We start from the raw sequence: 24,594 nt of genomic DNA, 5'->3' as shown, positions 1-24,594 counted from the left end.
ATCGCCCAAGCTTCTCAATCTCGACTGTTTGATTGATGATCGTGTGCCTATTTCGCCTCTCACATCTACGACACAGCGCAGATATTGAGAGCAGATACTAACACAGCGGCGCGAAGAATAATTTTTCATGTGCAATTTTTACGAGTCGGGTTTGAGATTCGATCCGTTTACTGGGGCTTGAAGAGAAGGTATCTAGTTTGAGGAGAACTAGGACGCGCCGCGCAGCTGAGAAATTGGAGCGATCGAAAAGAGGAGGAAGATGGAGATGGATATGGAAGGAGGAAATAAGGAGAACGTAGTGGACAATTGGTTCGTTCTTCTATCCTTTTACAAATTCTCAATTACCAGGAATCATCAATCACCGCAAGAGAGAAACACAAAAGCCTAACAATCCCACCACCACCACAGGTCCATATACCGCGATGCCTTCACACCCACCACGCTCTCCCACACCACCACCCACAAACCGAAACCCAAACCCTGGGAACGCGCCCCCGTCCCGGCTCACGCCCCGCGCCTCGCCGGCCAGAAAATCTGGAAGAAAGCCTCCTCCCTGCACCCCACCACCGCACTCTCCCTCGCCGCAGCAGCGGACAAGGAGAATGCCGTGCAGGCTGACCTCGAGCTCGAGAATGGCGGGATGGGAGCTAGGAAGCGCAGACGTGGTGTTCCGGGTGTAGGAGGGAAGGCGAAGGAGAATATTGCGGAGGCGAGGTGGATGGTTGTTGATGCTGAGGGGATGGAAAGATCTGTGGATGGTGGAATCGGTGCTGTAAATGCTAGTCCGAGGAAGGTTGGCGGTGCTGCTGGGTTGTGGGATGAGGACGCGTTTGTGGTGCCGAGGAAGAGGACGAATGCCAATCATTTGATTACGCCGCGGAAACCGTTGCGCAGTATTGAGAATAGTGTTGTTGCGGCGCCTGTGCTGGATGTTGGTCAGAGTCCTGTGAAGGCAGCGATGAGCCCGGCGAAAGTCACTAAGGTTCCTCTTAATGACGGTGAGGGTGCCGGGAATGCAGATCAGGAGACTGAGAAGCCGAGAAGGAGGAGGTCTATGCGGAAGAGTAGGAGGCTTACGAGGAGTGATTTGGTTGAGCCCAGTACGGAGGAGAGGAGGGGCTCTTTTATCTTTGGGCAGAAGGGAGGGGATGATGCTGTGGAGAGTTTCTCTGGGGTTGTGGCAAAACTACAACAAGCCAGTACACTGTCTGAAGAGACTTCTCCGAAGGCTGAGCAACCGAACGACGCCCAAGATTCAGCGCCTGTTCATGAACAAGCTGTTCTCACTGTACCAGTACTTGAAGCATCCGAGAATCAGGAGACCGCCTCTCCCGAAAAGGAGGCAGATGCAGTGGAGACTTCATTACCAGAAGCTGTCCAGACAGAGGAAGTAGAAGAGACTGTCCAGCACGAGGCTTGTGAGCAGGTGCAAGAACAAGTCTCTTTCCCTCAACTGCTTGAGTTGACCGACGAGTCTGCTTCGAAGACTGAGGATGTCCCAGATGGCGTGCATGAAAGAGTCGAAACGCAATCCGAACTTGATACTATTGTCGAAATCTCAACCACTCAAGTTGTCGAACTTCAAACCACCGAGGTGCAAGCAGTTCAGGCAGCAGTCGAGTCAAGCGATCTTCATATTACCACCACCATCGAGTCCTCCGAACTACAAACCATCTCAGAACAGTCTCCTCAGACCCCACTCAAGGTCATACAGCTTCAGCCAGCTACGCTCCAGTCAACTGAGACCGATATGGCCATTGTACTCTCACCTACGAAGGCAGTGGGCACTCCAAGATCAAGAAGAAAAACACCCCAAAGGAGTGCTACGAGGCGAAGTACCCGGACGAGTCGATCGAGCCGCGCCAGCTCTGTAGCTCGAGAAGAGCCTTCCGCTCAGGTTGCCCCAGTATTGGAGGCTGTGGTTTCAGAGACAACAGTCACAATATCTACTGGTGCTGAGACTCATTCTGTAGATTCAGTCTCCCTGCATTTGGACTCAAGGGCATTGCATGAGGCTGAGCAAGATAAGAACATTGTGAATGTGGACGAAGTGGCCGTCTCGCAAGTCCCATCAGATGATCAGCTGATGGATAACACTGCCATGAATGAGGTACTCCAATCAACAGAGACTGCAGAGGCTTGTGTGGAAGTACAGCACGAGAAAGAAACGAATGCTGCAGAGAAAAGTGTCCCAGAAATTTCTACTTCTGAGGGACTCGAGGGACAGGAAGAAGTTGAACGAGGCACTTCGGAGCAGGAGATTTGTGATGAGCAGTTACGAGAGGAGTTCGAGATCTGGACGCCAAAGCGCAAGCGTGGTCGGCCAGTCAAGTCTCTATCCCCCACCAGCGAACCGGTACAAGGCGGACAATTCTCGGACGAGATCTCAGAAGAGTCAGCAGAGAGCTTCGAGCTTATTGAGCCTATGTCAATCGCCACTTCCGAAGACGTTCCTTGTAGCCCTCCAGATGAAGCATCAGAAGACCTTCCTGGATCATCCACACCAGACCCAACCACTACAGAGCTCACCAAAGCCATCTCTGAGAATGCTCCGCCTGCTGTCTATGACCATGATGATACGGACATGCTCAGAAACTTCCTTTCGAAAGTCAAGGCCAATAAAGCTGCCAAAGCAAAGACATACGTTCCAAAGAGAAAGCGGTCACTGCCACACTCACCTCTTCAAATCCCACTTGAGACAGTAGATGCTACATCATCGCCGGGCTCGCCCAAAGCCAAGGATGAATTTGATGTTAGTCTACCTGCTTCACCGACCAAGCGCAGAAAGCGGAATGAACCTACTCAGGATGCTCCTCAAGAGGACGATGCCACCGAGCCGCGATCTATCAGGCGGAGCGGCCGGACTCGTCTTCCAGTCAAAGCAGCTCCAGCAGCTCTAGCAGCACCGAGCTTCATTCCTGTCCGCCGACTTGGTCAAGATGGAGATAGCACAGTAACACTCCGCCGCAACGAGGAGAAAGATCTTGCAGCCCTTACCAAAGTCAACACGCGCAAGAACAAAGGCGGTGCTTCCCACCCTGCTGACTTCCTCGCCAAGAAAGCAAACGAGAAGGACGACCCAGCAACTCGGCAACGCGCACTCAAAGAGGTATTTGATGAGAAGAATTATAAGCAGAAGCTGAACAAGAAGGGAAACACTGTTGTTTGGGCGGAAGAGCTTGCACAGTTTCAGACTGAGGAGGGCAAGAAGGTCGTTCTGGCCAGCCTTACTGAGAAGGAAGGGGGCAAAGAGAGTAAGAAGGTTACGATTCCGGAGAAAGAGCCTGAGAGAGAAAAGGAGAAGGCTATCCTGCCTGGTGACGAGAAGAAATCTGTTTCTGCTACTTCGACACCAAAAGTCAAGGTTGGTATGAGAAGTAAGATGACTCTTGGTATGGCTGCTAATGGGACGCCTGCTCCGAAGAGACGGGTGAGAGCTCGCTCTTGAGAATGGTGGAGGGAGGATTTCGACTTGTTCTGTTCTATTCTGTTCATGACTTGGTGTGGGTGCATGACTTGGTGTGGGTGCATGGCGGAGTCTTGCGTGCTTTCTTCATTGCTCCATTGGTGTTCAGGATTGGAAGGTCATTGTGATTTGATTTGATTCATTTGATTCTTTAGCATTCCCATGCGCGTGCAGGAAGAAAGACTCGGGGAAGCATAGTAAATATGTTGGTTGCGGTTGCTTGATTGGAGAAGTAGTGTGAATACAAAACATTGTTCATGAAATGATCGAGATGCCTGCCTGCATTGTGCACATGTCTCTCTGCTTCTACGTCTATCTTCATTATACCTTTCGCGAATGGAAGGTTTGATTCTGTAAAGTCGCTAGCTCAGTTTTTCCTTCCAGTCTTGAACGTCCAACGTTTCTCCAGAACAGCTACGAACACTGATCACGGATCATAGCTCAAGCATCCAGACCACTCTCTAATCCCCTCTCGAGAATCACTGACGAGCCAATCCACTGTACGCCCTTATCCCTATCCCTATCCATATCACTATCCCTTTCCAACAACAACAACTATTTATCATCTCGGAAATATCTCCGATCCGCGCCCCTTCTGTCCTTCTCTCCTGCTCTCCTGCCAAGTTTTACTCTCTCAACCCGCTCCCGCTGTCAAATCCTAAGGATTCCTATTCGGCCAGGCCAAGTTTTTTCGGCGTTTTCGGGCCCAGTCATGCATGCACCCAACATTGGCATGGAGGATTTCACCTGGACCGTACCGTGTTCGCCAAAAGTGCAAAGATGACTACGGTAGGTTGTGTTATGTTATGTTTGAGGATTTTGTGTTGGAATAATTAGGTGAGGTATGTAATTTATGTATGTGTTCGAGGCCGAACTTGGCTTGGAGTCTAATGCGGTGCGATGCACAGTGTGATGCAATGTAAAAAAACTCATAAATATACATACATACATACCTACCTACTTATTGTGATGAAATAATACACGGACGTAAGTTTACGACACATCGATAATCCTGCTATACGAGATACGACACGCGAGATAGCAAGATGTGAGACATGAGGATGAGTTGGAGGCGTTTAGAGGCGTTGGGGTTTTGTTTGCTCATTCATTCATTCATTCGCACGCATCGTGGTGTGGTGTGCGCCAAGCCCAAGGGAAATCAACCTTGGAAGTTGGACCGGCCTTGGAAGGGGCAGGGTACGGTGCGGTGCGGTACGGTAAGGTAGAAAGCGGAACAACCGAACAACCTGGCAAGGAAGGCAAGTAATCAGCTGATTGTTTTGGACCCGAGGATTTGGTATCACTATCACTATCACGTACTTCTGCAACGCAGGCAGGGCTTGGTATGGTGTGGTATGGTGTGGTGTGGTGTGGCGAAGTGATGTGAGTGAACCTTGGGGGGGGGGGGGGGGGGGGGGGGGGGTTCATGCAAGGGTTGGGTGAGGTGAGGGGTAAGGGATGAGGGATGAGGGACGATGGCGAGGCGGGCGCGTAAGTATTGCTGTTTGGAGGTTGAGGAGTGCAGATCTTGAAGTAGCTGGGAATGACAATGAGAGCGACGTAGGCTCGTAGGGCATTTAATTACCTTGTCGTTATGAAGTTACGGACGTAAAGCGCAGTGCTCGGGGAAGGGGGAGAAAATGAGATTGAGGATTGCTTGTTTGTTTGTTTGCTCTTCTCTTCTCTTCAAGCGAGTTTGAGGCGCGGTTCGTTAGTGCGCTGTTCGGTATTACTGTAAGGTATTGCTGAAGAAAACTCGGATCTTGGATTTCAGCGTTCGAGAAAAATGATATGTGACACATCGATTTATTATTACCACTGATACAGATTCCTCCGAGATCTATGAATATCTTCCGTGACAGGGAATATAGGAGGATCAGATAGCAGTCGTCAGCGAGCATGATTTAGAATTCTGACTCGGGAAGCTTCAGCATGACATGACATGACAAGAAATCGGGGTTCGCTTGTTTTGGTTTTAGAAGCAAGCAAGCAAGTAAGCAAGCACGCAAGTTCAACCTTAGATGGGCTGCGATGCATGTGGAAAATTCTATGTCAAGGTCAAGTAAGGTAAATTTTAATAAAAAAAGCACCTAGGGTCGGGTCTTGAAACTCTGACGTCTCGCTACTTGACTTTTCGGGGGATGGAGTAAGTTTCGGGGAGAGTATGCTTCGGCTCCGGAGATCATACGGCGATGCTTCGCTTCCGTTTTGCTCTGCGGTCTTTTTGCTACTTATAATTATTGTATCTAAGTTAACTTATCTGTATGCAAGTGTGCGCGCGTGCGTGCGGATGAACCTTTGAAAGTCAATTGGAGAAGGATATTCATGGTTAGCATGCAGGTGTGATTTGATTCGGGGGCCCTGTCGATTTGTTTCCGAGGAAGTCGGGATGCAAAGCAGTGTGCTGTTCCGAGCTAGGCGAGGCGAGGCGAGGTAAGGTGAGGCGAGGAAACGCAACTTTGACGTCTGCATATGCAGTTGGATAAGTAAAGGAACTAGATCCAAGGGGTTTCATCGGCCTTGAGGCCGCATAATTGTTGGTGACCGTCTGTACGTGCCTGCTTCTTCCAAGTAAATTACGCATTTGCTAGTCATTGGATCCTGGGTGGCTTGTTGGTTACTATTTTATCCGTAGTTGAGGAGGTACATTTCGTTCGTCCGACGAAACAGAGATTTGGCTGACAAGGAGTTTAACAGATCAAGTTGAAGAGGAAAGCGGGTGGAGGAAGGCATCGCATCCCGCGGAAATCCCCCAAAATGTTCTGACCGAGGTTTCAATCAAGACTTGTCAGCTCTATTGACTTCGGATTGAAAGCTTGACAAGGCCAGGGTCACAAAACCATGGAATCTTCCGTCTTGTCCCTTTTCGACATCAAACCATATGTTGACATAGATCACCCTGCGGACGGTTTTCGGCTTGGTTCTTTGGGTATCATTGGGCTTGAAAAGCACGACTCGCATGACTTGCAAATAGCAATAAAACACAGACGCGTAGCTCATTGACTTATACACAGGTCGTCTGGTGCGCAAATGGTCGAAGTACCTTGTATATTCCAATTTCAAGCCTACCAGAATGAATAGGCAATGTTTCCGAGTGCAACCTCGCACTCATGCCATGCTTCTCGGATTGCAACCTACAGCCGCCCCGGTCGTGGATATGTTGCTGATTAGGGGAATCCACGGGAAGGTTTATTAGCATTGCGTAGCAGAAAGTATATTTTGCTTTGGCCAGCTTCTGAACCGTGAGCACGTTCCAAAAGCGATGCTTGTAGCGGAGATCTTTGGGCGCGAAGTCCGAGTGTGTAAACTCTATTTACCTTGTTGACTTCCATCTTTTGCATTTGGTTGGCGGCTGGGGTGCTTATGGTTAATGTCCGACAGGAAGGTTCGAGACATGTGCAGGGGAGCGTGCTCGTCGTCTGTGAGTGGGAATTGTCCGGTTCGCTCGTTCGCATGGATTGTCGGCTTTGTAACCATCTTTATCTTGGTGGGATTCCATTTCATAAGAGAAATCTTGAGGTCGGCCTTCTCGTGGCCTGGGCGGATGGCTTGTGGGATCGAGGGTTTCGGAATGTCATTTTTGTGCTCAGATGTGAGCGGGCTGGTCAGTGTGTGTTTGCCTTTTCGGTCGCGCCTCCGTCGGTCATGGTAAGAGGGGAGAAGTGTTGTTTTGCCTTTTATGCTGGCTGCTACCCCAGCTTTTTTAGCCTTATCCTTTGTCGTGAAGCTTCGTTGACGCGCGTGGTCGGTAGGGTCAGGGTTTACGGTACTTGACACAAGGCTCCAGGTCGCTTCTTATTGATTGATTGCCTTTGCACATCCTTACCAACTCCATATGAGATATTATTGAATAACGTGCACTTTTGACTTCGAAGAGAGGGAACAGGAACAAGACGTTGCATGGCCCCCCTTTTGCCTGGACCGTTCCGACCCTTTGTGGGCCCCCCTGCCTGCCTGCCGATCTCCTGATGCTGAAGAAATTTGAGTTTATGAAGGAGAGTTTTGAAACTTCTGCAACATAGTTCTACAAGCCCCCACGCTGGTGACAAATTTAACCTTGCTTGCCTACCCCCCGTACTGTGCCATCAAGCCACGCTCACAGTCACTCTGGACGTTTCTGCATGATCGCATCAACAGAATCGGAGTTGAGATTGGCATTGGATGAACAGACTTTGGTTGGGAGGGTTGGAAGTGAATTGATCTTCTGTGCTCTGCTAGTATAATTGGTGCTGTTTCTCCCGTTTCGACGTCCAGGTTACCCTTCTGGGGGTGAAGGGATCCCACTCTATGTTTATCTCCTCAATGGCCTATGTTGCGTAATCGAGGTTCACTTATTATCAAATCAAGCAGGGGCTCTGTCAAAACGGCGGGCTGGCATTCCAATTGGTTTCATAACAAGATGGCAGGAGCGATCTTCAGTTCCTGTCCAAATGTCCAAATCGTTTCAAGGAACTATTTGGTCTATGATCCATACTTCGATCATGAGGAGCCTCGCAAACGGACAGACCTCCGGCTCCCCTCCTGAAAATTCGCAAAATTAATAGCAACCAACCGGAGCTTCAACCTCATGACGATATTTTCGCCATAAAAGCCGCAGCAAGATCAATGGATATTGTGATAGCGATTGAAGATCACTCGACAAAAACTAATCTAGTTCTAAAAGCGGTGGTGATACCAATCCCTGGAGATCTGTTCCATGGTCAGTTCATCATTCTTGTGGTTCACTTCAGGGGTTTGCCAATTCCTTCAAGTAGTGCCGTCAAACGCAATACCCTACTCGAGCCATGTCCTTCCGTACTTCCGTGACATTGTATGGCTGAACCTTTCACAGCGGTTCGTGAAGCCATTAACAGCCATGGCCCGATCCGCATCCTCTTCAGCTCCTTTCTCGTCATCACAGCTCAGCAAAGTCTCGGCAGTAAAGGCTGAAACTCTCAGTGAAGGGCCATTATTCACAGCTTCGACGAAGACATCGGCGCAATATCCAATTCAGGAAGCTGGAGACTCGGAATAGTCGGATTGACCTTCATATTGTGTCGCCAAGGGAAGCCCTTCAGGGATAATGCCACTAGAGCCATGCGGTGAGCTTCCCACCACCGTGGTCACGGATACGCTAATGTGAAATGGTGGAGCTGCAGAGGGACTCTGACGGCCATACGAAGGAAAGGGTTCTGACCATGCGCGTCGCCATCCGTTTTGAAAATCTCATCGGCGATGGACTTTGAGTATCACGCCATTTTTTCATTACAGGGCTTGATATACAGATTCCATGACGAATTCGATGTCCGAGTTCTCGCACGGGGCTTCAAACATTGATTCAACTGTGCCTGTGGGAGCAACACAAGTCGAAAGAGGCGAATGATGGCTTTTTGCACCAAATCAGAATTGAAAACGCAATTGTCCAGACCCCTATTTCCAAGCCAATGATGGTACAGGCTGACAATAGAGTTTCTGGGGAAACTAAAACGGCTTCCGCATGCTTTTTGCACTAGTTCTCGGACTTCTGTGGCTAGGAGATTTACCCAACCGTCTGGGCAGCTGCCACAAACGCTGCAGAATTCCCCCTCTAGACACAAAGGGGCGTCATAGGCGCTTCTCAGCTTCAATTAGCGGACGCTTCTGAATTGTTGAATAGGCAGAATAGCCGTGGGCTACGACTCATAAGGTGACAAGTTCCAATGGTTCTAACGAGCTACGGCAAAAGCTGAACAAGAACAGGCCACCAATTCAGCCAAAGGACTCTATCAAAACATGTTTCTGCCAGGCCCATTAATCTTCAGGGTAGGGGTAGCCGATGTTAACCCTGAATGAGAATGTCTCTGAAATGCTTCCACCGACCTTCCAGAAGACGCATTGATTGTCACCCACGGACAGTGGAATCCGGCATCATTGCAACCCAGCCTCGGCAGGACAGGTATTTGTAAGTGCTCAAGATGGCCGCGAATCACAGCACAGAGAAGCGTAATTGATACCTGCAAGTCAAACAGGTTAATTTTGATTATTCAGGCCCAGGCATGACGATGAAGTCCTTAGCTATCCACTACTCTACGGTCGAGGAATTGGGTTACAGGTACCGGTACCACTCGGCCATGTCCTGGGCTATAAAACCGATAATACGGTAATCCTCCAGCGCATCTCTCCACATTCGACATTCGTCGTCACCCCCATCTGCGCCTTCAAAGCCCCAGCAAGTAACATGCGTCTGATACATCTTGCAGCTCGGTTCCAGGGGTCCCGCCGCAGCAGCATTGTGCATGCTACGATCATATAAATCGGTCACAAATTTGCTATCGGTTCCATAACATGTCGGGATGCGAGGGGAGATCGAGATCCCGACTTCACCTCGCTTACAGTCTTTACTTTGCTTGTAATGCCTCTTTTCGGCCTCCGTTCCGATTATCCATTCTGGCTGGGGAGGGCCACGGGGCTACCAATATCTCGAACTCTTGGAGCGGCATTCTTCAAGTCTGGAAGCGACCAGCACGCTCGAGGGCAATAATAATGGTCAGTCATCAACATACAGATGATAGAGTTCCCAAGTGCCGTCCTCGGCCCGTAACCCTCAACTTTTATTTCGCCGATCAGACCTTGTCTCGGGAATAAAGTATTGCAATTTGCTAAATTTGAGAGATATGAGTTTTTAACTGGGTTTCAGCACTGAAAAGCACCATGATCGTCATCATGCCTGGAAGCCACGCCACGGCTGGCTTTCGCTCGGGGATAAACTCAACGGTCGGTCGGCCGGTCGGTCGAGGCTGTTCTTCCCTCAACCATTGTTCAAAGCGCATGTGCCTGTGCAAGTACTAAATGAGCTGCTACAGACTTTCAGCACTGGCAAAGAAATGTTGTGGTATGGAAAGACGCTTTGGTTCGTCGCTCACCAAATTCAGAGTTTGAGTCTGGTGTGATTTAGGTGGAATCGTATGTTTATTGGGCCGTCAGCTTTGCCTAAAGGGTTCGTCTAGTGGAGATCTCTGCGTTAGTGCCAGAGTGTATCTTGCTGGCTGGGTTGGGGGGGGGGCCACGCACCCGCGGGTCGAGGGTTCGCAGGGCTTTCAGGGCAGGTCAACCACATTTAGGGGCCTGTACAGTGTCTCGCGTGTCGAGTGTCAATCCCTCGTAGCATATCCCCACTTCCGCACCTGGCAGCCCATTTTAGCAGTTGTTAGGGTGCAGTAGGAGACAGAAAAAGAAACGAAACAAGCACGCAGTGGAGTACTGTACATAATTGAATAGTCCTTTCAAATACCGAGACATCTCTTCGCAGTGATTATTGCAATAATAGAATAATGGATTTGGGGTCAGACTCTGGAGTGACGTAGCTCCTGCTCATACTCTGTTGGTCGGCCCTCCCTCAGGTATGCTCAGACAGCCTCTGCGTAAATTAGGTACCTTACCTTTTATCAAGTGAGGGATGGAGGGACGAGACGAGAAGAGCATTATTAGCTTGCGAGCTACCCTGCGCTGCCCTGCCCTGCCCTGCCCTGCCCTGCCCATGCTCACACCCGCAGGTCTAGGGCTGGCTTCCACGTGCGAAGTTCTCTTGCAGCCAGTGAAGCCACCAAGCAGTGGGCCAGTAGTGGCTGTCTGCTGCCTGCCTGCCTGCCCTGTCTCTTGCTCGCTCCCAGCTCCCAGGGGCCGCAGCTGGAGCAAGCTAGGGTTTACCCCCAGTCCTAGTCGGGCATCATCCTGCTCTGCTCTGCTCTGCTCTGCTCTGCTCTGCTCTGCTCTGCTCTGCTCTGCTCTGCTCTGCTCTGCTCTGCTCTGCTCTGCTCTGCTCTGCTCTGCTCTGCTCTGCTCTGCTCTGCTCGACCACCGCTGAAAAAGTCAGGCCTCTCGCCCCTCCCCCCCTCCCCCTGTTAAACTGTCCATGCTAAAGGGATTAATTACACCTCTCGTCCTACCCCGGAGAGACAACGTCCTTCTCTCTGCTCTGCTCTGCTCTGCTCTGCTCTGCTCTGCTCTGCTCTGCTCGACCACCGCTGAAAAAGTCAGGCCTCTCGCCCCTCCCCCCCTCCCCCTGTTAAACTGTCCATGCTAAAGGGATTAATTACACCTCTCGTCCTACCCCGGAGAGACAACGTCCTTCTCTCTGCTCCCTCCTCCCTCCTTCCTCCTCCCTCCTCCCTCCTCCCTCCTGGTCCTCCTCTTCACGCCGAGTGGACCGAAGTTACTGGGTCGTCCCCTACCTAGATCGAAGGGTACATGGCTTGTACATTATGTAGTGCTCCCATCCTCGAAGGCTTCTAGACTTTCCTACCCATTTGCTTATATGCATGCAGTCCGCACCCTTTCCCATCCCAACCCCACATCGTCAACATCTTTATCTCTACTCCCTCCTCCTCCTCCTCGTCTACCACCCTCGAACCCTGGAGAGCTCAGCATTCAATACAACTGTTTACTAGAACAGCAAAAATCTTCAGGTCTTCTTCCGTACTTTATACTCTACATCAACAAAACAACACTCCATATTCATCTTTACCGTCCCATTCAGTACAGTCACTGTGTCGAGGCTTCTTCGGTCAGCCTTCCTCTCAGGAAGAGAAAGTATCCCACGGCCCGCCCCGCTTCGCTTTCGACCCTCCCACCTCTCACCCCGACATTTCGTCTCTCCTTCAGAACACATACAAGAAAAAAAAGGGTCATCATGTGCAATTACACACAAGTCGAATACGAGTGCGGTCATCGTCGGTACACAGTCAGAGCATGGTGTACCAATTACGAGACGACACATAGGCGGTGTCCACCGACCGTGGTAGCCGTTCAATGGAGGTGAGTTATCACAATAAAACCCCCCAAAAAACCCCCCCAGTGACTGGTCATGTCTACATACAAGATGGGTGGGCACTGCTGACGAAAATATACATCTTACAGGTTAGATGAACGCTGTGGTTCGTTACCCTACCTACATGTCTTTCCTCGCACACTCAACAAAAAACTTCATACTTTATACTTTATACTTTTTTGTTTTGTTTTGGGTTATTCTTTTGTTTTTACCCATCCCATCCCATATCATATCATCTCATATCACTAACTCCTTGCGTGCTTTCATTAGGTGACTGTCGAGAACCAGCTATGCAACCATGGATGAAGTACCAGACTAAGAACACACGCATCCAGACATAGCAGGGTGGAAAGGACCGGCCACGTTGTAGGAGTCATGACAGTCGATTGAAGAGCGAAGGAGTGGAGCAGCGGGGAAAATGAAATGAAACGAAGGGTGTGTACTGGTTACGAGCACAGGAGCACCAGCCACAGGGCAAACGGCGTCACGAGTGTTGAGGAGTTTCTGTTTTATGGGCTTTGGGAGTGGGGGTGTTCAGGGAAATATTTCGGTGCTTGCTTTGCTTGCTTGCTTACTGGCATGGGGGCTGTGGTGCTCGATGCGTGGTGCGTGGGGTACTCCTTCCCTTTTTTTTTTCTGGTGTTGAGGTCGGGTGTCTTCGATCCACGGCGCAGAAAGGAAAGGGTTCATCATCGGATCGGATCGTAGGTTCATGAAATCCAGTGTATTATCACACCCGTTGCGTTGTGCGTGTTTCTTTGCCAATGTTTATTTGTTCCCCCATCCTATCACCATGGGCTGTGTGGCAGTACAGTGTAATACCGACCAGGTTTCTCTTCCGAATGCTCGTCCCCACCCCCTCGATCTGCTTCAATAATGGAAGACCATACCATACCATACCATACCATACCATACCGACTGGGTGCGCCTACCTACCTAGACAGTCAGCCACACGTGGTCCTCTTCACCCCCTGGAGAGAACAGAACAGAACGGTGTCCATTATTCTTCTTTTCTCAAGGTATTATTACAGCTAGGCCAGGGTCCAGTCCATGCCATGGGCGAGGTGCATATCCGTGCAGTGGGGATGGGGGGCGATCTTGGGAAAATCCAAGATTCATTTCAATCTGGCTGCTGCGCTGCTGCGCTGCAAGAAGCCGAGTGCAACGAGAAGGGTCACGGTCACGGTCACGGTCACACAAGTCCGTCCCAAGAAGTCGGATCTGTTATTATCATAATATCGGGCGGCTGCAGACGGGAAAATCAAGGAACGGAACAGGAACAGGAACAGGAACAGGAACAGAATCGTTGAGGTACAGACAGTACAAGTAACACGCACGTATTGGCCATATTACGACGGTCGGTATTGAGAACATGTATGTGCTTGCCTTGCCTCCTGCTCCTGCCTCCTGCTCCTGCCTCCTGCTCCTGCCTCCTGCTCCTGCTTGGAATCTTGGAATCCTGCATATTGAAATTCCACCTCACCTCCTTGCAGGAAAGGGCATGCATGCACGTACGGATCTCAGAGCCTTGCTCGCGCGAAGAGCTGCCGATGGACCACCCATGCTAGGTATGCCAATACCATACCATGCCATGCCATGCCATTCAAAACGTTGCGCCTCAAGAACACCAACAATTCGCGATCCGCAATTCGCAATTCGCAATTCGCAACATTAAAAAAAAAGCAAAAAATACAAAGGAGCCAAACCAAGCCCGAGACCGCCATAGCCGCGAAAGAGAGCGCAGCATTCCCGTTGGCCTTGGCCCTGGCCCCAATTTTTCCTTTTTACTATGGAACTATGGAGTGGAAATCGGCCGTCAGTAGGTAGTCACCTACCTACACCTATACCAAAACCTGAACCTGAACTGAACGCATCGACGCAACGCAAACGAGGGTTACACGACTCCGCCCAATAACCAAACCGTCGGGATTTTTTTCTGGGGGGGGTTGTTGTTGTTGGAGAGAGAGCCCTGGAGGGGCAGGCAGGCAGGCAGGCAACAAGAAAAAAAAAACGCCCTGCTCTGTGGGCACGAACCTGGCTGGGTGGGTGGCTGGGTGGTCTTCCGGATGACATACATACATACATACAGCAGTACTGTTGCAGTTGCAATTGTAGTTGCAGTTGCAGTTGCAGCACTGCACTGTAACTGTAACTGTAACTGTAACTGTACTATATTCGAGACTGCCATGTCAGATACTACCTACCACCTTATCTTACGCATCTACCCAATTGCGGAGATCGGGTCTTGGGAATCCGGGAAAAGTATATATATATATTTTTTTTCTCTCTCTTCCTATAAACTACCGATCGACTATTATTGACCGACGTCGTGTCGTGGCTGTCGCGATGGTTTCCATTCTCAGGCTTAGGCAAAGGCATAGGGCATAGGCATGGGGAATGGGAATGGGAATGGGAATGATCTAGGTATCGTATCCTACCGGAATATGGTCACATCCTCCTTCCTACGTACTAAGCCTAAGCCTAAGCCTAAGCCTATTCAACCATGGCGTTGCGAAGATTCCCATCTTGCTCGCTCCCTAGGCTTAGGCTTAAGTTTAGCGAGCGAGCGAGTCAAGTGGATGGATGGAGGGGAGAGGAGAGAGAAAGGTGATTACCAAGTTAGAAAATAATAAGTTCAAGTTGCAGTCGCAGTCGCAGTCGCAGTTGCACTCTCCCTACCAATCCATTCATTCATTCATTCATTCATTCACCAGTCGCAGGCGCCACAGAGATCAAGGATGCCATATATGTGACCAGGGCCCAACTCATACAAGAGAGTCTCTTGAAAAGAAAAAATCCCCGACGATAAACTCTCACACACGAGTTATCTCCCCTCGTGCGTTTGTGCGCGTGTGTGATATTCCACGGGAAGCTACCAGGGTTTATTTCTGTCGCGCAACTTCAAATCATCAATAATCGGGAGCGTTGGAGAAAGAAAAAAGAAAATCTCTCTCTCCCTCTCACGGCGCGGAACCGGGGCTTGAAGGCAGAGCAGACCAGACAAGCTCGACTCGACTCGACTCGACTCGACTCGACTCGACTCGACTCGCTTACAGCACCCATAGCATACCCCTTGTTGAGAGTGTGAGATTGTGAGATTTGAGATTTGTGAGATTGGGGGGATAATGGATTTGTGAAATGTGACAGGTCGGAATTCATATCTGAGCGAATAATGAGTCTGCCCAGTACGAGTAGTCCAGTAGTGCCGACCGACTCTGCAAGAAAAAGCTCGGTTCTTGGAATTTGCATCATGCCTGTCATGTCATGTCCTGCCCACCCTGTGATAAGGCTGTGTGCGTGTGGATAGGTAGCTCTGCGGATTCTGGTCTGGTGGTTTTTGGCCGGGTGGATGATGGACAACGTGCTGGCTTGCTTACTTGCCTTGCCTTGCTTGTAGATAGGCAGGCAGGTTCATGGAGAGATGAATGGATGAGTGGATGGATGGATGGATGGATGGATAGATGGACGATATTCTCTGCTATGGACGTATTGACTGACTGACTGACTGACTGACAAGCGAGGACCTCACCCGATCCCGACCCCGACTTATGTTGAGGTAGGGTGGGCTGGTGGTTAGCTGGCGTAGGTAGGTATATCTGATAGAAATGATGGAGCTCGCTCGTTCGCCCACCACTCATGAGAGGCGATCGGTCTGGGTATGATACGGTGCGGTGGATACGCAGCGTACAGCTTCTGCTTCTGCTTTCTTGTGGGGGTTGCGCCGGGAGACGGATAAAGGAGTTTCTGTTACTCAGAACTTTCAGATCAGAAGCTCGGTACGTGCTGGGCTGTTGATTTGCTTCAGTCGGTTGAACCTCTTAGAGGAGTGGTTTGCTTTATTTACATACCCTGTCGTCTAAAGAGGGGCTGCGGATAACCTCGGCGACACCTTGTCTGGTACCTACCTGTCTCCTTCCTCAATGGATAGCATCCATCGCGCATCATGCTCCTCATACGCATTCATTACATCTACTCTATACAATCACCCATCCGGGTGTCAGCATCTCAATGACGAAGGGCTAAATTCCTGTTGTGGAATATATGCATAGAATTGCGTTATGTTTGAGTTTCCACTATGTATATTCGCTTGGATGGGGGTCTAAACTATGATCGGCAGTTTGATCTGCATCTAGAAGAACTTCCTCAGCTTCTCAGGCGAGATTAAGGGTATTACGCATTTGCTTGTTCTGATGATGCCGCGTCTAGAAAGAAAGCCCGTACCAAGGTTGATGGGATGTCGGAAGAAAGTTAAGTTATTGCTACATACATGAATTCTCTCCGAGAGTCTCTCTCATGTCGCAGGTATTATGGTTTAATGTCTGCTTGAGCTACCTCAGTTCCAAAGAGACATGCATCTTTCTTGGCTGCTCGTTCATCGTTCACCGCATTTTCAGGAATCCGTCGTTTGTTTGATCCATGTACCACGATCAGCATATCCTTGGCCAGTTCACGCCAGGGTATTTGTATCCTGGAATACGCCCCATATCTGCCGTGATGTCACACCTCAATGGGAAGCTGCGAATCTACGTCTTGCTAGAGCTTGTCTGTAATTTGTCCGATTCTGCTTTCCTGTTTCCATTGTAATACCACACTTGCTCATTCTCCTCTTGGACCGGGAGTCTTCACGCCGCTTACAATTTGGGAGTGCTTGGCCCGTACCCATTTTCCGGTCTTCGAGAAAATGGTGAGCGGTGATTGATGTGATCTGTGGGCTGGCGATAACCATGCCATACACAAAGCTACAGAGATACACAGGTTTCGCTATCCTGTTGCATCAGAAGTTTGGAACATGGCCAGTGAGCCCTATCAATTCCTCTCGTCTCCAGAATCCCGTCTCCTGTGGTCTTGAACAAGTGGGGTCATATGTTATCCGGCCATTAGAAGGAAATACCGCAAGAAGTGGGATGAATCCCAGTATCATACCATATGGGGTTTCACTGATGATAAAGGCCCGACATCTTCCTAGACTGACATAGATGTGTTCCAACCAACGAGCAGGAATCTGACCTCATGATGAAGTGAAGAGTAGGACATCGAACGAGTCCCAGCTCTCCGTTGCCCCTCATTCATTCATTGCTTTCGTCGTGCAATTGCTGTCCAATGAATATGCTGGCTCTTTTGTCCTGCTTCAGGTATTGGCTCTCCCAAATCCAGGACGCCAATGGGTATGGAATTTTGATATGGCACTATTAGACGAGCGCAGTAGCTTCGCAGCATGCAGCTCTCCAGTACCCAACCACTGCAATGTCTCACATACATGCATTGGAGTCCCCGGTACCTCTGTTTGACACGCCTTGTGAGCTTCGTCCCAGATTTTGAGTCGGCTCGTGTCGCTCGTCTTGATTCCTGTCCTGGGAGATCTACCCTCGTGTCAACTTAACAGGAAAGATCTTCTGCATACCTACCCATTTGACCTTGTTTACCGTATCTTTGAGACGATTCCTGGGTCGTCAAAGACCAGCTGATCAATGTACCCAGGGCTTCGGGATCCGGCAGTCACTGTGGGGGTTCAGTCCTACCTATCTGGAGTGCTGACATGTGGAACGATACCACCTCATGATACTCAGCCAATCCGATTCTGATTGACCCCCAATCTTTGCGCAGTGGGGGGTAATGAATGGGATGTTCAATATCAATGTCAGAACATCGATCCGATTACCAAATGACCATCGCGTGGAGGAGTTATGCCCTCGTCACGAGCATGCGTTCTCCCAAACTCCACAAACGCAGGACATGCCTCGACGTACCCGTAAAATATGACCAAATTTGCATACCTTCGTAGATATGCTGCTTTGCATGAAGTAATCCCCGAGACATGTGTACTGCATTCCGAAGAGATCCTGATTTTCTTTGTCTATCAGAGCAAGAGGCGCGCTGTGGCTTGAGATGATCATTTACTTCTTGAAGGCATTACATCGAGGTCACACAGCGTGGCTTCATACATGGCATGCATGCTGTTCGATGGGGTGGACAGACGGTGGGATCGTTTGGTGTTGGGATGGATGGGTTGGAGGCGAGACGCCTTCCCCGGACGTTCTTGTGCTACATCCCCTTCGTAGTCAAGGAGGAGCTCGTTCCGCTTTGATCGAAAAGATATCAAAATTCGAGCATCATCGTCTGGCCAAAGTGCAAGCAAGGATTTGCAACATCAATCCAGAACTAGCAACAGGTGATCAAGATGTTCTCCGGTTCCAATCGATCCAAATCCTGGACCAAGCCTAGGAAGAATTACCTGGGATCGGATACGATACCTTGAAGTTAATCAAAAAAGAGTTCTCTTCGCTGGACTAACCTGAAAAGCCACAGTAACACAGCATAGTTTACGGAGGCATCTCCTGCTGGCAGCAAGCTAGCACTGCAAGGCATACATCCGATGCTACCGAAACCTTCCCGAGCCGCTGGGATCTGGGGGAAAACCAAACATGAATGATGCATACATTACACAACGTCAGTATGTACAGCAGCCACTCCGAGACAGCAAGCCGAGATGAGATATGATCAGTCATTCGTGAACAGTACCCAATCCAGGAAAAGTCCACCACCAAAACAAAACATACTGTACAGAATCTGAACTGTCTCATATTGCAACCCCTCTTTATTAAAAGCTCTATCTATTCTCCACAATGGCATCCCCATCCAAAAGAGTAAACTGTGTGACGAAATTAGTTTTCCTGTCAAGATAAGATATATCCCACAATCTCAACCATCATATCTCTAATCCTGTTACCAAACAACCAGCAACCCTTCAAACCCCCAACCGGTGAACACTATCGTACTCCTCATCCAGTCAAACCTAGCCTCCTCCACCTGCAATCCCACCACACCCAATCTATATTTCGAAACCCCATCCCCACAATCAGCACTAAGTCCCCCAGCAGCCACCACACCCCTCATCGCGAGCCGTCCCGTGTTGACAGACAGACTGACAGATAGATAGAGACCGTGCCGCAAGCCAGCGTCAACGTCAGAAAAGGCGACTTGTGAAATGTGGAATCCTGGTATGTGGTGTATTCATGGTGTATTCTTTTCAGGGGTTGGTATTGGACCGAGCGTATATCGTATCAAGAGTGAAGATTTGGTTCAACTACCAGATACCTTGACCATACCAAGGCTCGAGGTGTCCTTCGTGGGTTCATTCAAGCTCGCGTAGGTGTCAAAAGGGCAACCAACCTGTACACTTAGCTAGATCTGGATTCCGATTCCGAACGAGCATTTATCCCATACACTTGCCCTTTCTCCTCATTAAGGAGCTGGAGATAAGTTCAAAAGATACTGACCCACTAAGTACTATCACACAACGAGAAGAGGCCTTCGTCCAATAGCCAGAGCTCGCAGCTTATGCCTATTTTGGCAGGACCGTAACCAAACCCAGACACAACTGCGCTGCCTCTATCTCCGTCTCCATCTCTCTCCAACAGTATTGGCCCTCAAGTTCTTTCTCAGGAAACAGGAACATAAAGATCCCTCCATCCGCCATTTCAATTTCCACTAACCAAAACCTTAGAACTGAGAAAAGTCATGACGTGAACACAAAATCAGATATTCTAGTATTGATCAAGTCCTGTCCCTCATCACTTCGCTTCCCATCCCATCCCATCCCATCCCATTCATCGCCTTCTCCTTCCTCCCCTCACAAACCCCAGTGCTATCCAATCTACCCCAAGCCATCATAATTCTCAACGGCGAGATTCTCTCTAAGATATGTGATACATATTATTAACTAACCAAGCCCAAGCCCAAGCCCAAGGACTAGTAAATAACCACACCACCAAAACACTAACCTCGATGGACATGTGCTTATCCATCTGATAGGTCAAAATGCATCCTGGATATGCTTCACTACCCGAGACTTCATTCATGCTGCATACCGACTGCACTGCCAACCACCACCACCACCATCACCATCAGCAGCTCCACCCACCTAAATCTACCCCATGCATCTTCCCCCTCTCCATACGACGCTATCGCGCATGCATCGCGATGCAAATGCAACGCCATGCAGTGCGATGCGATGCAATGCGATGCGATGCAGGCACGGACGTACGTGAGTCGTATGTAACTTACAGTACAGTACCGCGCGCATACATCGGAAGAGCCATCCGGTCCGCACACTACCAGCAGAACAAACGAGAAGCCACCCGGGAGTTGCACGACAGAACGCCTTGTGGCGGACTGGCGGCCTGGCAGACCTGGAGTGCTAGATGGAAAGAAGGAGTGTGAGGAGTTGGGCAGCATTACAGCAGAAGTCGAAGAGGTGGAAGAGGTGGAAGAGGTCAATAGTCAGAGAGCAATAGAACAGTACAAGTACAGTGACATAGGTCAAGAGTGTGGAGAATGTGTATTATTAGAAGGATATGTAGGTTAGTAGGTAGAGCATGGCTCACATCTATACACAACACAACACAAGTGACAAAACCGCCCACCTGACTGCGCAATGCAGAGTGGAAAACACTACGTAAAACCGTCACACATCAATCATACTTAAGTGGTTATCCGATCCTGCCCGTTCATTCCCTTCAACCCATGCCCTAATTCCATTAACATGCAATGGAAGCGCGAGGTGGATTGAGTTCCTCAAAGAAGACAACAAATCCCAAGATAATTCAGGCTCAATCACGAGAGCAAAGCAGCAGAACACCAAATTCCATGCCTTGCCATGCCATGCTCCTTTCGCCGAAGAATGCTCATTCGCAAGTACCCAGAAACCGTTCGTTTATCGTCAAATATACAGGGTATCTTTTACGGTCTTGAGAGACCTTGTCTTGCCTGTTATTGGAGTTAGTCGAGTTCAAGGGGGTGTCACAGGGAAGAAATGCCTTCATCTGCTCAATCTTCGCTTTGAGGGCACTGGTCACTTCCGCTGCTCTCTTCCAACTCTCCACGCCATTACCATCGCCTCTGGCACCATCTGCACTAGCATCTCTGCTCATGCGCGTACTCTGATACGACGCAGGAGCAGGACTGTTTCGGCCACCGCTTCCGCTTGCAGCACTCGTTCGTCCATTCCGTCCTAGATCAGGACTCAGCTTGCTGCGACCATATTGAGGAGCAAAGGCATCGCCAGTGTTCTCCTTCTCCTCACTCAAGGCAGAGTTGAACGACATGCGGGTACGGGAGTTGTAAGCAGGGCGACCATTGTCTTGACCACCGTACATACCCGTATCACGGTAAATTCCAGCTTCATCGGAACTCCCTGTTGGACTTGAGATTGCGGGTGGGCTATTGACTCGCTCCGCACTAGTAAGCGCTCGCTTAAGTCTTTCCATTTCTCTTCTCAGTTGTCCACACATAGCCTCAGCGGCTTCACAATCTGATCTAGCTCTGACGAGCTGAGTTTCTTTAGCTTTAATGGAAAGCACATCTCGTGTGTGATCCTCTATGAGCTGAGCATTTTGATTCTTCAGTTCCTGAACCTCGGAATTTAGCCTTGATTTCTCTTGACGCAGATCGTCACACTGGCGCAGTAGCCGATCTTTGTCAAGTCGGAGTTCTTCAAGTTCGGCTCGTTCAACAGCAGTCATGCCAGCATTCGGTGGGGGAGAGGTTGGCGGGAGTGCAGCATTGAGAGCCGGTGCCTTGGCCGCCAGAGAACGACCAGCCAGACCTCGTCCCAGACCGATCCTGGGTGGAGGTGGTGCATCTTCTTCCAGGGGAGGAGGTGCTTGAGAAAGCGGACGTCTAGGCGATGCAAGATTGGGAGCTGGTGCTCCACCAGGCCCAGCTAGTGTTCTTTTCATAGGCGCCTTGAGTCCTCCGCCAGGAGTAGCGAGACCAGATTTCGGGGGTCCCCCAAGTTTCGAACCCAGGATACTTCTTGCTGTTGGCTGAGGCGCTAGAGGAGCTTCTTGTGCATACTGGCTTGGTGGTGGTGCAGGCTTCTTAGCCACCGGCTTTTTACCAACAATCTTTCGAGGTGCAGCAGCTGCAGGAGCTGCTCTAGGAGCTGCCTGTGGTGGAGGTTTCGGCTTATCTTTTGCCTTGACTTCGGCTGTATCATAAAATTCCTTGATCTTGACCTTCCGAATATCGTCAAGTCCCTCTAGATGTGGTCCCATGGCTCGCTCACCCATGATCTTCATTATTGTTCCAAGTATTTCAGCTCCACCCGATCGAAGAACTTCTTGAGATTCCGAGAGAAGTTTCTTTGCAGATTCTACCATCGAAGCTACCTCAGGCTTTGAAGGTGCCTCGCGTGTAGTCCTCAGGGCTCTGACAAGAAATTTCATGGTTCCTTCCTTGACCTGAGGGTTCTTGTGAGCCAAGAATCCAAGAGTTTCCTCAAGACAGTCTGTCAAGCTAGTTGCTAGGAAGACCTGGTCGACTGCAGCCCCAAGTGCATCCTGAACTGTAGCTTTCTTCTCTTTCATCCTCTCCATGATTGGACCCATGATTATGGAACGATACTTTCCAAATGGTTTCCTCAACCCTTTGGCCAGAACTTCGGTACATTGTGCTGCTTGGGTGACGACCGCGATATTTGCATCTTTCATAGACTTGGCGAGTCCTCGCACTACCTCTCCAAAATCTCCATCCTTAATCCTAGGCACATTTAATACTGTAAACAGGGCTTCCAGTGCATCTTTTCGCTCCTTCCATTTGGTCGAAGCTAGCTGATCTGAGAAATCAGCGGCAACTTTGGATAGAACGTCTTGAGGCTCAGCCAGGTCAAATGCATCAATCTCCACAGGCTCTTCTTCTAAATCGTCTTCCTCTTCTGCTGCTGCACCTGGAGGAGGGGCCCGGGACATCGCAGCTTGCTGTGATCGCAGGAATCGCTCCTGCTTTGGTGCTGGTTCCGATTTGATCTTCTCGAAGGACGCCTCCATATCCGTTTGTTGTGTAGGCTTCAATTCTCCCCAGAACATAGGCTTCATGGCTTCTCTAAGCCACCTATAAAATTCCACAGCCAAGTTGGTTGCCTCTGCTCGAACATTTTTGTCTGCGTGGCCGAATGCCTTTGGTAGGATCTTGAGAACTGGTTTGGGATCAACTGTCTTGCAGCCATAGTTATGGAAAATAGCTGTCAACGCAGCTAAAGTTGCCGCAATAATCTTTGGCTGTTTATGAGAAAGAGCTGGCAGCAGATCCTCAACAACAGGTCCGGGTGTATCCAATTCGATGTACAGTAAAATTGCCTCCAGTGCGGATGCTTTTGTTGCCGCTCTTGTAGATGACAAGCCTTTCTCCACCAACGGCGATAATGTATGACTTCTAGTTCTAGAGGAGCGTCAGAATGCATCTCTTACTGACCATGTATGGGGCAACATACCTTGTGCAACCTTCACGCCCACCAAATTTCAGAAACGCGCATAATGCTGCTATACCGTCTTGCTGTGCTGCGACGTTCGAGTCTGCCACGGCTCCCTTCCACAGCCCGGGATCTTGTAGAAATGGGCGAAACGCTGGATCGTGCTCGTCCGGGGTGATTTCGAATTGCTTCGAAGCATCTTCGTAAGCTGCTTTCCTAACTTTCCATATCTAGTGGGCGGGTATGTTAGTCCCTTTTGTATCTCTGCGGGGTATGGGGTGATCGTACCTTGTGCTGGAATCTGTCGGGCAAGGGCAAAGAACTGAAATCTTCTTCTACGTCCGCCATTCCGTCTAATACTCTGATTGTTGGTCTGTCTTTTGGAGTAGGGCTTTTGGATAATCTTCCACCTGTGACGCGCCGAGTTAGCTTGCGCAACGTTGGGGTAATGTGCTTCTCCATCTTGTATTGGCCACGGCGTCGAGATAGCTAGACATGACCATGACCATGACCACGGCGAAGGCCAAGCCACAACCACCAGGGACATATCGAGTACCGACTGCGAATACATTGGAGAGGAAGGAGCAGATGTCTGCGTACCTAGAGGAGCTGGCGCAAACTTTGTAGCTTCGTTCCTTCCTGCAGCGAAATGTCTGGGAACCGGCGGGAAATGGTGAAAGAATCAAAATGCGCGTGTCTCGTATTATGTGTGCAGCCGCAGCGCCCGAAAATAATTCTTTGTACTCGTGGGTGTGGGATATCGCGAGGGGATGGAGAGGCGGTGGTGGAGTTGCGTTGTTGATTTCTGGGCCTCGCTCGTCTGGTGTTCGACTCTTTCCTCGTCACTACGGCGACCCCTGTGCGGGCGCATCGCGTCTACCCCTGACTTGCTCTCGGCTTCCTGTCGCAACCAATTCCATTCCTGCACTCCAGAGTGGTAGCCAGGCGAATCTCATACATTCTGCTTTGTCGTCTCCCCGCCATGGTAATGCATCACAACCCTCGCACTCAACATCAGGAGATCGACCCTCTGATCCAAAGGATCCCATACACCCCTCCACTCGCCTGATTGAAGATCGGGCCAGTCTGAGCTCG

At 49.9% G+C, this 24,594-nt stretch overlaps 5 protein-coding genes across 8 annotated transcripts; 3 read left to right on the top strand and 2 right to left on the bottom strand.

The window, feature by feature from the left end:
* Positions 1–4: 4 nt before the first annotated feature.
* ONS95_005768 (uncharacterized protein) lies at positions 5–3,710 on the top strand. The gene is made up of 2 exons (XM_058499197.1): positions 5–309; positions 409–3,710. Exons 1-2 carry the CDS (start codon positions 260–262, stop codon positions 3,446–3,448), a joined length of 3,090 nt encoding a protein of 1,029 aa, XP_058351465.1. The 5' UTR covers positions 5–259; the 3' UTR covers positions 3,449–3,710.
* Positions 3,711–8,162: 4,452 nt separating this feature from the next.
* Positions 8,163–8,480, top strand: ONS95_005767 (uncharacterized protein; the record flags this gene model as incomplete). Its single annotated transcript, XM_058499196.1, has 1 exon — positions 8,163–8,480. One exon carries the CDS (start codon positions 8,163–8,165, stop codon positions 8,478–8,480), a length of 318 nt encoding a protein of 105 aa, XP_058351464.1.
* A 2,841-nt stretch (positions 8,481–11,321) lies between these two features.
* Positions 11,322–13,552, top strand: ONS95_005766 (uncharacterized protein). 2 transcript variants are annotated; one of them, XM_058499194.1, is made up of 4 exons: positions 11,473–11,678; positions 11,749–12,238; positions 12,341–12,357; positions 12,522–13,158. In XM_058499194.1, the coding sequence occupies exons 1-4, from the start codon at positions 11,672–11,674 to the stop codon at positions 12,590–12,592; spliced, it is 585 nt and encodes a 194-aa protein (XP_058351462.1). In that variant the 5' UTR covers positions 11,473–11,671; the 3' UTR covers positions 12,593–13,158. The 2 variants fall into 2 exon arrangements, with proteins under 2 accessions (XP_058351463.1, XP_058351462.1); XM_058499195.1 differs by having other exon boundaries at positions 11,322–12,238; positions 12,341–13,552.
* A 1,571-nt stretch (positions 13,553–15,123) lies between these two features.
* On the bottom strand, positions 15,124–15,512 carry ONS95_005765 (uncharacterized protein; the record flags this gene model as incomplete). The annotated part of the gene is made up of 2 exons (XM_058499193.1): positions 15,124–15,281; positions 15,302–15,512. 2 exons carry the CDS (start codon positions 15,510–15,512, stop codon positions 15,124–15,126), a joined length of 369 nt encoding a protein of 122 aa, XP_058351461.1.
* A 2,885-nt stretch (positions 15,513–18,397) lies between these two features.
* STU2 (Microtubule-associated protein, microtubule dynamics during spindle orientation) lies at positions 18,398–24,504 on the bottom strand. 3 transcript variants are annotated; one of them, XM_058499191.1, is made up of 5 exons: positions 24,100–24,504; positions 23,788–23,909; positions 23,521–23,729; positions 21,068–23,468; positions 18,398–21,017 (listed from the first exon to the last, which is right to left on the bottom strand). In XM_058499191.1, exons 2-5 carry the CDS (start codon positions 23,845–23,847, stop codon positions 20,991–20,993), a joined length of 2,697 nt encoding a protein of 898 aa, XP_058351459.1. In that variant the 5' UTR covers positions 23,848–23,909; positions 24,100–24,504; the 3' UTR covers positions 18,398–20,990. The 3 variants fall into 3 exon arrangements, with proteins under 3 accessions (XP_058351459.1, XP_058351460.1, XP_058351458.1); XM_058499192.1 differs by having other exon boundaries at positions 18,398–23,468; XM_058499190.1 differs by lacking the exon at positions 24,100–24,504 and having other exon boundaries at positions 19,844–21,017; positions 23,788–24,085.
* Between the last annotated feature and the right edge of the window lie 90 nt (positions 24,505–24,594).

Source organism: Cadophora gregata (assembly GCF_030347475.1).
Source record: "Cadophora gregata isolate MNR1 chromosome Unknown scaffold_16, whole genome shotgun sequence".
NCBI classification, from domain to species: domain Eukaryota; kingdom Fungi; phylum Ascomycota; class Leotiomycetes; order Helotiales; family Ploettnerulaceae; genus Cadophora; species Cadophora gregata.
The sequence above is the reverse complement of the archived record's forward strand: the minus strand, read 5'-3'. Positions and strand labels throughout refer to the sequence as shown.